Source organism: Micrasema longulum, unplaced genomic scaffold (assembly GCF_059751315.1).
Source record: "Micrasema longulum isolate JH-2025_06_02 unplaced genomic scaffold, ASM5975131v1 h1tg001827l, whole genome shotgun sequence".
Lineage (NCBI taxonomy): Eukaryota > Metazoa > Arthropoda > Insecta > Trichoptera > Brachycentridae > Micrasema > Micrasema longulum.
This window is the reverse complement of record NW_028279001.1, coordinates 63,258-75,815: the sequence shown is the minus strand read 5'-3', so window position 1 is coordinate 75,815 and position 12,558 is coordinate 63,258. Positions and strand designations below refer to the sequence as shown.

The 12,558-nt window shown below is 43.2% G+C and overlaps 1 protein-coding gene across 1 annotated transcript in view; it reads left to right on the top strand.

Moving 5' to 3' along the window:
• The window catches only part of Gp210 (nucleoporin 210), a 58,897-nt gene that overhangs the window by 30,067 nt on the left and 16,272 nt on the right, over positions 1 to 12,558 (top strand). The window contains exons 17-27 of the mRNA XM_088238078.1: positions 1 to 186; positions 293 to 728; positions 816 to 1,025; positions 1,905 to 2,096; positions 2,826 to 2,942; positions 3,017 to 3,102; positions 4,385 to 4,572; positions 6,023 to 6,380; positions 8,595 to 8,708; positions 10,188 to 10,505; positions 11,775 to 11,910. Coding sequence (XP_088094204.1) covers positions 1 to 186; positions 293 to 728; positions 816 to 1,025; positions 1,905 to 2,096; positions 2,826 to 2,942; positions 3,017 to 3,102; positions 4,385 to 4,572; positions 6,023 to 6,380; positions 8,595 to 8,708; positions 10,188 to 10,505; positions 11,775 to 11,910 — 2,341 coding nt within the window. The remainder of the gene's footprint in view (positions 187 to 292; positions 729 to 815; positions 1,026 to 1,904; positions 2,097 to 2,825; positions 2,943 to 3,016; positions 3,103 to 4,384; positions 4,573 to 6,022; positions 6,381 to 8,594; positions 8,709 to 10,187; positions 10,506 to 11,774; positions 11,911 to 12,558) is intronic.

The window sequence follows — 12,558 nt, the reverse complement described above, 5'->3', positions numbered from 1 at the left end:
AGCCTGTCCATCAACACGCAAGACCTCCCCGAGCCGGGAGCGGCTGAGCTGCTGGCGGAGGTGTACGGGTACGACAATGCCGTGCTGCGCAGCGTCGGGGCGCGACACACGCCGCCGCTGCCCTCCTCCCCCCGCGCCGCCCTCTCCATCAAGGTGGTGCGCCCTCTCCGCATCGAAACAGATAAGGTACACTCCGTCCCCGGTGCCGACACTGCGGCCGATACTGCCACCCACTTTCGCTATATTTGTAGATTTACACTCTGGGGAAGGAATTCAGCTGGCTCTGTTTCAGTTGGTGGTGTACCTGTCCTCCGGAGTGGAGGCGCGCGTAGCGCTGGCTCACGGCTCCGGGCACGCGGTGCTCAGCGCCGCCTCGGGCGAGGTGGCGCGCGTGGCGCTCGAAGGGCTACCGGCGCGAGCGCTGCGCGTGCGGCCGTTGCGCGCGGGCCAGTTCACCGTGACCGTGCGCGATCCGTGCCTGCGCGCGTCGCCCGCCGCCCTGTCCGTGCGCGTGCTGGGCGCGCTCACGCTGGGCGCCGAGCTTCCGCCGCTTCTCGAGCGCGGGCGTTCCGCCAGCGTGCGCGTGTGCTTGCAGGACGCGGCGGGCGCGTGCCTGCCCGCGGCCACGGTGGGCGCGCCGCCCATAGCGGCGCAGACCGGCCCGGGCTTGAAGGTCGCGCCCGACCCCGCGACGCCCGCCGGAGCTAGCCTGATGGTCACCGTCACCGGTGAGTGTTCTCGACGGACGGAGTCCGCGCGGTGCTAGCGAGTGCGGTGTTAACGATCGGGTAATTCACGCTCATGTTCTGCATCAGGTTTGGAAGAGGGCCCGGCGGAGCTGCATCTCTCGGCGGGGGACGTACGCGGCGTGGCTCACACTCGCGTGTTTCTGCCTCTGCAGCTGGTCCCGCGCGACACCGTGCTGCTAGTCGGGGGCTCCCTGGAGCTGCGGACGCAGGGCGGGCCCCCGCACCCCGCCGCCGTCACCTTCGCCCTCGCCGAGAGCTCTCCGGAGGGAGTCGTCAGTGAGTATTGATCCTTCGTGTTCATTGAGGGTGTTCATCCGGAGAAGTCCATCCTAGCGAGGTGTTTGAATGTGTGTTAGGCGTTTGAATTTGAAAGCAGGGAGAAGGTATTTTAATGTCATTATCATTTAAAAAAAACAGTATTATTTTGGTTGGAAATATATAATCGTATTTCCTAGATTATAAGACACACCCTTTTATTTATGAGACCAATAAAAAACATTATTAACAACAAAGTCATAATAAAAAGGATTTTGAAATAGGCATCTTATTTATGTATCATCACTATCAGTGTCTGAAATTTCTTTAGCTTCATTGTCAGTCTTTTCTGTATTATTTTTAGTCTGATCGAATATTCATTTCATTTAATAACTTTTCTTTTCAATGAATACCATAATCTTGTGTTGTCGCCGATGGTAATTAGGAGTATTTTTAAAAACATTTTTGTTAGATTATAATTGAAGAAATCAATACGGTTCATTAAATATGTGTGGAATAAAATACTTCTTACCAATTTCCAAATAAACAAACTGGCCGCGTGATATCCGACAGAGGCTCATTTCACACGGCACAGTAAAATTAGGGTGGATTAGCATTTATTATAGTCTTTTGCATTTATTTAAAATTAGCGGATGCTCTCATGTAAAAATCCTGAAAAAGGAAATTGAGCGAAGATTAATCGGCCTTACGGTGTACCGGTTATTGCGTTCGCCTGGCATTAAATAAATAAATATTATAATATAATAATTATCAATCCACCCTATGTTATTTTACCGTGTGGATTTTATCACGCAGTGGGCTCGTGGTTCGCACGTGTTCATCTGTTCGGTATTCGTGAATGTTCTTTATACCGCATCCATATTTGTTTTAAATATCCAGAGACCCTGGTCAATGGAGTGGTCGAGGCGCTGAGTGCCGGCACGGGCGTGGTGGAGGCGCGCGCGCACGCCAACGGGGCGCTGCTGGGCCGCGCAACGGCGACGGTGCGCGTGCGCCGCCTCGAGGGCGTGGCCATCCACGCTCCCGTACCCGCGTTGCTGGCCGGGAACACCATGCCCCTCTGGGCGACAGGTAAATTATCTCGCATGTCCCGTATTCTTTTTAAGGCCCGAAACGGCAGCCGACGCTGGGTATGTCATGCGCTAACGCTGTCCCACATACTGTCAAAATTCAATCCGAAATCTTGACTTTTGTCTCTGAATTGACAATTATTTTTTATCTAATATCGGTTCTATTTATTTAGAACACCGATACTCCATACAGGGTCCGCCAGTGTTACCTGATGGTTTTATAAATAATAGTAAGCAGTAAATTTTGAGTTCTAGCAATTCTTTTTATTTCAAAATGTGCAGAACGAATGAAAGTTTACATATTGTAAGGTTTTTTTAATAATAAATTATGCAATGTCTGGTAAGTGTCTACCCTCTTTCGCCGCACTCGTCTGCCCTCTCCAGCATGTTACACGGCATCGCACGAATTTCTCGCTCAATGGCATCCTTCAAATCAACAGGGAGAAGTGATGTTTCTAATATCTGACCGTGGCTAGTGTTGCGGACTCGCGGATCAGAGGTCCGAGGTTCAAATCCCACTCTACTCCAACTAGCTTCCCATTTTCTAGTAGTGAGTTATTTACAAATGTGTTTGGAGGATGATTTCAAAATTCGTACTGATCGAAGACAGCAATCAAAAGTTGTATAGTTGTAATATTTCTTATTATTTCAACAATATGTTATTTACTACACCGCCATTTACTTGTCGATTTAACATAATTTGTGTCTGATTTTTGGTTACGCGCATCAGGAGTGTCGGAGGGCATCGGTCCCGCAGAGCTCGGGGCGCTGCAGCCCGCGCTGGCCTTCTCCTGGAGCGTGCGGGGGGATGGCGCCGCCACCGTCACCGACGTGCTCGCCCACCCAGGTAACAAATCGGACACGCCGATAGGGAGTGCGCGCGCGCGTGCAATGTTACTCACCTCGCCCTTACACTTGCAGGACTGGAGCCGGACGACACGGACCGCGTGTCCGTACGCCTGACGGCCGTACGCCCCGGGAAGGTGACCGTGTACCTCAACGTTACGGTGAGTGACTCTTTTAGCATACAGTCGAACTCGGTTATGAAAACATCAATTGACATTTTAGTTTATAGTTCTTTTAATAATATTAATATTTGGCTGATTTATATAGCGCCATTTTTGTGAAAAATCATCTCAAATACAGTTGTATACTTAAACTTACATTCTAACTAAACTAAAGTGACATATTATATTTTTTGATTTAAATTGAGGGTACCTTAAGAAGTGAGATTTTTAGTTGGGATCTGAACCGACCGGGACTGTCGATGATTGGTAAGTTTGAAGGCAATCGGTTCCGGGCAGAGGAGCCGGCAACGGCAAAAGCACGATCTCCAAATCTAGTGTTTAGGGAGCGCCGGATTTTGACAAGTTTTCCTTTTCCTGAATGCTGAGCTAAGAGTAGATTTTCTTTGATTTGATTTTCAAAGGTCCGATAGGTATCTCGGAGCCATTTCATGAAGGGATTTGAATACTGTCCAGCAAAGCTTGTATTTTATTCTCTCTGGGCTTTTTAACCAGTGCAAATCTCGTAGATGTTGTGAGATTTGAGAATATTTTTTATTCCCGTAATAAGCCTCGCTGTTGCATTGAAAACAAATTGAAGTATATAAGTTTGATATTTTGGGAGATTTGCGTATATTCCAATAAAATTATTCTAGATGCGAAACGACATAAGCATTTACAAGAGCTTTAGTTGCGTCTATAGGAATATTTCTCCGCACGGATTTGATCTGTCGAAGATGGAAGAAACCAGCACATTTCATACTTTTATGATGAGTGACTTCTCGCACATACCGAAAAAAAAAAAACAATTGCGCAAAAGCGGTTCAATCATTTGAACGCATCATTTTTTAAATAAGCTAAATGAGCAGCTAACTTAACAGAACGATGCCACCGGGCTTCGGGATTATATTGTGTTTGTGTCTACTTAGACACATAAATGCTCACAACTAGATACTTATCTACTTATCTAGTTGTGAGCATTTATTATAATTTTCAATAACAATTTTTTTTTTTTAATATACTGTACGAATTATATGTTCTGTTCTCTGTTATTCGTTTACTTAGTGGTAATATACAATGGCGACTATAATATGTTCCCTTTCTCAAAAAAACTCTCTGGTATAATAAGTGATGCTTATAACGAGCAAATTTAGTCGCTCCCATCTTTCCCGTTCGATTGTTTACCAAGTTTGAATGTAATTGTATTCAATTTAAGTATTTATCAACTCCATGCAAAAGTTTTCTTATCACACATACATGCGATAAAATGTGTGTTCCTTTACAGCAAGTCGGCGGCGGCGGAGTGGCGGGCCGCTCCCTGTCTTGGGGGGCGCAGCGCGAGCTGCAGGTGCTGCTCCCCCTGGAGCTGGTGGCCCCCTCCTCCGAAGCCGGCCCCCTCGCTCCCCTGCTGCTCGCCCCCCACTCTTCGGCCACCCTGCGGACCAACTACCCCACCGATCAGGTCACCTTCAGGTCGGTACATGATCAACTACAGCGGAGATTGAAACGCTATAGTACAGTATTGGACTGCAATAAGAGGATCAGTCTAACCCGGTGGGACCGAAACTTTTTCGAGTTGCTGCGCCTTTTGATTTTCCCACGGCGCCCTTTCCCGAGTTCAAGTATGAATAAGATATTCAAATAATAAAACTTACGTAAAACAAATTCAATTTTATGCACAGTAAAACCTCATTTTACATTTTCCCGCTTTTTACACCGAAATGTTTAAGTCCCATTTTTCTCATACAAATTTTCCCCTAGTTAATATTTTTTACATTTTTCATAACCCCAGTTTTACGTTTAAAAAATTTCGAAATTCGTTTGATGTGTCAAAAAAGCCATTAATGTCATTCTAAAAGCAATACCGCGGTCCGCACGCCACCGCGAGTGTCACAAGAATAAAGAATAAAAGCAGATGTACAACCAATAAAGGGTAAATTATTGTCTTAAACTAAATTCAAAGCAGGTGCAGTGTAATTGATCTTTTTGTTTAAGTGTCTCCCTTTATGGTTACTTTTTGCTTGAGCAAAAATACCATATTGATATGTAATTCATGATTCGCAGTTGACGCACATTTAGGAACAATAAGGTTTTTTATATCAATAAATTGCGATGCCATATAGTTTAAAATTGTAACTTGAGAAATATTAAACGTTATGAAAAAGAAGATGGTTTAAAAAGTTATAAAAATGTGATACCTTTTTTAAATAAGCAACAGTTGTTTTTAGTGATGCCATAGAAAAAAAAAGTGATACCATGTAAATAAAATTTTCTACCATTTAGGAGAAATAATATTGTATTTATTTTATCTAAATTCAAAATTTTACTTTGATTTTTGATTGAGAGATAAAACCTTTTATTTCAGTACATTATAGTCCAGAAAATTATTTAAAAAATTAGTAATGCAATAACTGCACATTTTCTCATACTTTCAGTCTCAGTCTCAAACTGGACACTGCCACCCTCACTTCTTTTTGATTGAAATGTTGATTTTAGATTGAACATCCACCTTCTCTTCTCAAAAATGTTGTTGTGATATACCTACACAGGTATAGAATTGAGGCTAATGCATATGATTTGATGGCAGGCCCTATTATGTATGAGTGAACTGTTATTCTTATGTATGAGTGAACTGTTATTCTTACGTCATGTAAATATTTAAGGTATACCGCACTTGAAATCTCAAATAGAAATGTCAAAAATCCCACGAGAAATAAATGTAGAGAAAGAAACATACGTAAAAATGTCAGATAAGATGAGGTAAATAATGCTCTGAATGCATTAAAATCACTTCGTAATTACTTCGAGCTGAACTTGTTCGAGTCTCGACTCGAAAGTAATTTATGCCGATCTTAGGCGATGGTTCTTAGTAGTAAATTGTCAAAGTTATCACAGTATTAATGTTAGTCCATCGGGCACGCAGGGTGTGGGAGGACGAGAGCGCCGCGAGCGGCGCCCTGGTGGACGTGTCGCCCGGCGGGGAGGTGCGGGCGCACGGGCGCGAAGGGCGCGCGCTGCTCGCTGCCAACGTGGGCGCGCCCGCGCAGCGCCTGGCGCTCGCCGTGCAGGTGTGCGCCGCGCACTACGCCACGCTGCGCCTCGAGGGGCTGGGCGCGCTCTCCGGGCCGGGCGCGCTGCCGCAGGGGCTGCGCGTGCGCGCGTCCGCCACGCTGCACGACGCGCTGGGCCGCCCTCTGGCCTCTGCCCCCGCGCAGCTCACCGCGCGCACGCCCCGTGCCGATCTCGCGCATGTTGACCATCAACTCAACACTTCTCTGGAGGTATTTTCTATTACATTTTGTATGCGCTATTTCTCAATGAGGAAGTTCGGTGGTTTTTTAAAATAATATTTTTTTGTCAATAGACTATCGAAGTGTGCAAAAAAATACCGAGAACTTCCAAGAAAATATAAAGATATTCTGGAAAACGGTGAAAAATTCCCGAAACAGTAATGAAAGTGGATGTATGACAGCTATAAAAGGAAAAGATGGGAAAATGGTGACAAATGATAGTGGAATAAAAACAAGATGGAAGGAATACTTTTAGGAGGTGTATGAAACACATACAGGAAATATAAGCACTGCAGCACCTCCTCAGGTAAGTTTAAATGCATATGATGGTACGACAGAGATAAGAATGGAAGAAATAAGAATTGCTGCCAAATATATGAAGAATGGAAAAGCGCAAGGTTTTGATAATGTTGCTACAGAGTTTATAAAGGCGGGTGGTGAAATAATTTTTGTATGGCTGCACAAACTTTTCAACCGATGTTTAGAGGAGGAATACCCTCCTCCAGACTGGAGAAGGGCCGTTGTTATGCCTCTATACAAGGGAAAAGGTTCAAAAGTAGAATGCGGAAATTATAGAGCAATCAGCCTTTCGAGCGCTGTTGGCAAAATGTATGGAAGAATACTGATTGAGAGAGTAAGAAAAGTTACAAAGGATAGAGTGTGGGATATTCAGAGCGGTTTTATGAATGGAAGAGGATGTATGGATCAAATATTTGCTTTACGAAACATGACAGAGAAATTTCTCGCTAAAAACCAAAAGCTTTTCTGCGCATTTGTCGATCTGCAAAAAGCGTTTGATAGAGTTGACAGAGAAAAATTATGGAAGGTGTTGTCGGAGTACGGAGTAAGCGGAAATCTAACACGTGCTATTGCTTCTCTGTATAAAGAGAGCACAGCGTGTGTTAGGGTAAACGGATCATACACATCGTGGTTTGACATTCATAAAGGAGTGAAGCGGGGATGTGTTATGTCACCATGGCTGTTCAACGTGTATATCGATAACTGCATGAAAGAACTAAAAGGCTTAAAACTGGGAGCAAAAATGGGTGATTTAAATGTCAATTGTCTTTTGTATGCTGACGATACTGTACTCCTTGCTAACAACAAAGAGGAACTGCAATTCTTGGTAACAAAGGTCTATGATGTATGCGAGAAAAGCGATTTGCTGATGAATGTCGATAAATGGAATGTGATGGTTTTCGAAAGAAATGAAAGCATGACTAAATGTGAAATCACTGTGAATGGAGCTATACTAAAACAAGTAGAGGAATTTGTGTATCTGGGAAGTATGTTCACTAGGGATGGAATGACTGAGAAAGATATTGAAAGGAGGATGAGTGCCGGGAACAGAGTGAACGGTGCACTTAAATCGACCTTGGCAAATAAATGCTTGTCACAAAAGGCAAAATTGGCAGTTCACAACGGAGTCCCGGTCCCGTCCCTGATGTATGGGAGCGAAATATGGACTTGGAAAAACAGGGATGAAAGTAGGCTGAATGCTGTCGAAATGCGATCTCTCAGGCGAATGTGTGGTAAAACTATGTACGATAGATGCGCAAATGTTGAGATCCGTACATTATGTAAGGCTGAGACAAGCATTATCGACAAAATCAAGAAAGGAGCTCTGCGCTGGTTCTGACATGTAGAACGAATGGACAGCGAGAAAACGGCTAAGAATATTTACAATGCGAATGTTGATGGATGCAGAAATAGAGGAAGACCGAGAAAAACATGGCATGACTAAATCCAACAAAAACTTTAAGATGGACATGTCAAAAGTCGGAATAATCAGCACGCGTGCATGAGAAGATGTATGAATGTAGAGGAAGCGAGATCTGTATGCCAAGATAAAGTGATGTGGCGTTCTATCCTCTCTGCCTACCCCTACGGAGAAACGGCGTGATGGTTTGTTTGTTTGTTTGTTTGTATGTTAAATCGAATATTCTTCCCTTACACTAGTGTAAACACCCTTTTGTCAAGGACAGAAATGATCCTTATTAAATTTTAACCAAAAATGGTTATGAGTAATTTTTCTATGGGCAGAGCCCCCGGGAAACTGGGAGCTGCATTCGAATTGCGCAAGAGCGACGCTTCCCATTTTCAATGTGCGGAAGCGTGTCGGATGTATTTACAAGATGCGGATGTTCTATATATAAGCGTTATCATTGTGACGTCGAGTAAAGTAAGTGGTGTGTCATATTACAGATAGTGTTGGCCCAGTCTGGCAGAACGGTGCTCGAGGTGACGGGCAGTGTGGGCGACGTCACCTTCTCAGACTACGTCTCCCTGCGGATCCTGCCCGCCGTGTATCCGCTCAAGGTGACTATTCTCCCTCTAGTATTTATATTTCAGTTATTTATTTATAGATTGAGTTTTTCTACTGACATTTCTCGATGGTTTAACGGAGTGGATCATACCTAATAAAAAAAATATATAATGTAGCAATCAAGTTGTTCGAGGAATTCGGGATCTTAGATATAAGGCAATTATGCATCTTTACAATAATAATGTTTGTGAAAGCAAATTATTCTGCCTAATCCCGAAAGGAACACTCCCACACTACCGGAAGTCTAACTAGAGGATGGGTCACGGGGCCTACCGCAAACTCTGAATTCGGGCAAAGAAATTTCAGGTTTCTGGGCCCCAAAATATTCAATATGTTACCCGAACATTGCGAAACCATTACCCGGATTCAATTAAATTAATTTGTAAAAAATTGGTTACTGGGTGTAGGCAGAGAAAAACCTAAAAAATTGCTAAAAAACATTCTTAAATAATAAATATAACCGTACAATAAATTAAGTAGTAGGTAGTCGTGTTATTATTATTTTGCATAAAAATGTCTGCCTCAAAACAGGTTGTACCTAACTAGGCAGACTAGACATAATCCAGAGAAATGTAATACCTAAAACATGTAGCAGATAAAGTAATTGTAATTTTTCTTAATAAATCGTGACGAAACTAGGGATAAAAAAAGATAAGATTACCAATGAGGAGAACAACAGAGTCTCAAAACTCCTTGCACAAGGAATTGAAGCTGTACAATGAGTCACCTGAAGAATGATGTTATGAACTAACTATTAAGTTAAAAGCATAAATACATACATGAATAAATAAATAACAGATCAGAAACATATACCTCTGCGAATGAATAAAAGTTATATATTACATTTATACAAAAAGTCAATTGGTCCTTAGAGTAATATAGCCAATGGCTGATTATTACTCTAAGATTATTTTACATTTTGTATTATATTTATATGACAATTATTTATGTTATTGATTTTAAGAGGAAGCCTCTAATTGGACCTTACGAAATATATTTATATTACGTATTTTATAATTTGATAAATGTCTGTTGGCTTTCCGATAGATTCGAATAAAGCTTTTTAATAATTTACCACAAAATCTACGTCAAGAAATAAATTACGGAAAATTAAGGAATAATTTAAAGAAAAGTTTCCTGACATAATTGACATTAACCGTATTTTGAAAACAAAAATGTATGTACAATATGTGCCTGTTATTAGTAGGTATTAAGTTTTCTCAATTTTTACAATTGTTTAATTTTTTATTCATTTTATTATTTTGTTTTGCATTTTTTTGTTTCTTTTTTATAATATTTTGTAAACATGCCAAACTCAAAAGCCAGACTCTTTTTTGGCAAGTTCAACCTTAATTGTTCTATTTTTTTACTGCATGTTTTTTTTTACGCTAATAAAAGTTTTTATTAAAAAAAAAAAATAAATAAACATTATTTTGTTTTTTACATTGTTGTATCGAGTATGTCTGTTGCAGGTCACGGCCACGGTGGGCGACGTGTGGTGCGTGCGCAGCGGCGTGCGCAGCGCGCGCTGGAGCAGCTCGCAGGCGCGCGCGCTGCACGCCAGCGCGGCGGGCCGCCTGCAGGCGCGCTCGCCCGCTCCCGCGTGCGCCGCGCAGCTCGCCGCGCCGGGGCTGGCGCTGCACGCGGCGTGCGAGGTGCGCACGCGCGCCGCCGAGCGCGCCGCCTTCCTCGCGCCGCCCGAGCGCGAGCTCGTGCTGACGGACCTGCGACCCCTGGACGTGCCGCTGGTGCTCGCCGCCGCGGACGAGAAGGACAAGACTTCCAATGTGGTAATGCCGCCCGAGCTTCCGTATTCCCTTCCCGAATATCTTCTCCTCTGTTGGAATATCTGCCGATCTTGGTGAGATATTAAGGAGAGGCAGTAGGCTAGCGAGCGCGCTTGAGTTAGGTATTTTGTATGATGCATAAAAACACATTTTTCCTGGATAGATAGATATATATCAACAAAGCTCCGATATTTTTCTATAATTTAAAAGGTTTGCGTTTAAAAAATAAAAATATTATTCGCTCAGTTTACTTCATACAAATTTATATGACAATCGAGCGTGGCATAATTGATGAAGATTAAGAATGTTTAAGTAAATGACAGAATAAGCGCACATATATTTATATTGTCTTTATGTTCTTCATATTATTAGCTAAGGACAACTTACTGACTTCAAAAATATCTATACCCTCAAAAGTCTTCTGTTCCCTAGTTCGCCCGCACCTAGGTATTCCTCTGTTATCTGGTCTCACTCAAGAATCATGTTAATTAAAACATCATAATGTTCACATCTAAAATATTGAATCAGCTCCACATCGATTTTTAAGAAAGATGGGCTGGAGGTTGGGCTTATCCAGAGACCAATATATGTATAATGAGTAAGAAACTAGCTTAAATATATCTTCTCTTCAAGACCGATAACCACAGAACTAACTATGGTTTTCATTCCCCTATGCCCAGAATTCTCAGGTCTGCCAACAAACATACCAGTCTTGATTTCTTCGATAACAAGTTGTCTTCTTTCAAACGACCACTGCATCAAATTCAATTATTAACACCTCTTTCCCGATTCCACTCCCACGGAGTCTACTATATACCATTGTGTCTTTCTACTTTTCTTTATAGTAATTTTCTATGTATAAATATGTCCTTAAAAATGCCCATTGGGCGTACATATAAATAGATAAATAATTGTCCTTACAGACAGTGGAAATAGGTTGTACATTTTATCGGAGAAGTAGACCAACCCTCTTTGACCGAAAGTTGTGTTAATTTTCGATTGCTTTTGCAGCATCAGAGTGGAATGTTTGAGTAATGTGTTATTTACACATCCCCATCCAATTACACCATATTCCAAAACTGATCGACAAACTGCATAATACATTTTTAGAAGTTCTTTTGAGCTGATTATATTTCATATTGTTTTAAAAAGTAAATCTGTTTGTTTAGTTTATTCTTAATACGTTCGATTTGAACATTCCATTTAAAATTTTGATTATTTACACTATTGAAAAGAAATCCGCAAGTAATAGAGCGGGGTTTACATCCACAGCTGTTCGGCGGCGGGGAGTGCCTGTCGGTGGATGCGGAGGATGGGGAGGAGCCCCTCCCCGACCCGCCCTTCTCCTGCGAGCTCCGCCCGCCCGGGGACGACCTCGCGGCCGAGCCGGCGCTGGACATCGTCAAGGGTGAGCGTTGTTCTATACTCCGTACGGATACTCCGCCTAGCTCCGTATGTCGTCAGTGAAATCACCTTCTCTCACTGCGATGTTAGCTCAATGCCAGGAAAGATGATTTATTTAATCGCAGATTGCGTCCCCTGGACCCACCCGACCTTTTCTAGTCGCACCGATCATTCCGTACACCGTAATATGCCTATCCACATACACTGGACACCGCATTCACAATCCAATTGTAGCGTATCTAGAACATCTCTGTTACACGGAGTGGGTGAAAATCCCATAAAAAGAAATCAAATGCAGAAACGTCGGCCTCCTAGTGCAGTAGCGCCCGCTGAGCGTCGCGTGATCCTATCCAGCGCCGCGCGGGGACCGCACCCGCCCGTGTGTCGTGTGTCGTGTGCGCCGCCGCGCACGGAAGCCTTACGTGCCGGAGATCCCGGGTTTGATTTCTGGGAGGGTTGACTTGAAATATTTGTTTACAAAGATGGTTTTACACTGAAGTATATTACTGTCCCTGGACTGGCCTTCTCGAGCGTAAGACTGATTACCTCACATTCCCGTATTGGATGATCGGGATACGCCGCATTCCATCGAGCAATGTAGCGCAGGTGGGTCTGATGATGATTGTGTTTTATTATTATTTATTTGACAATT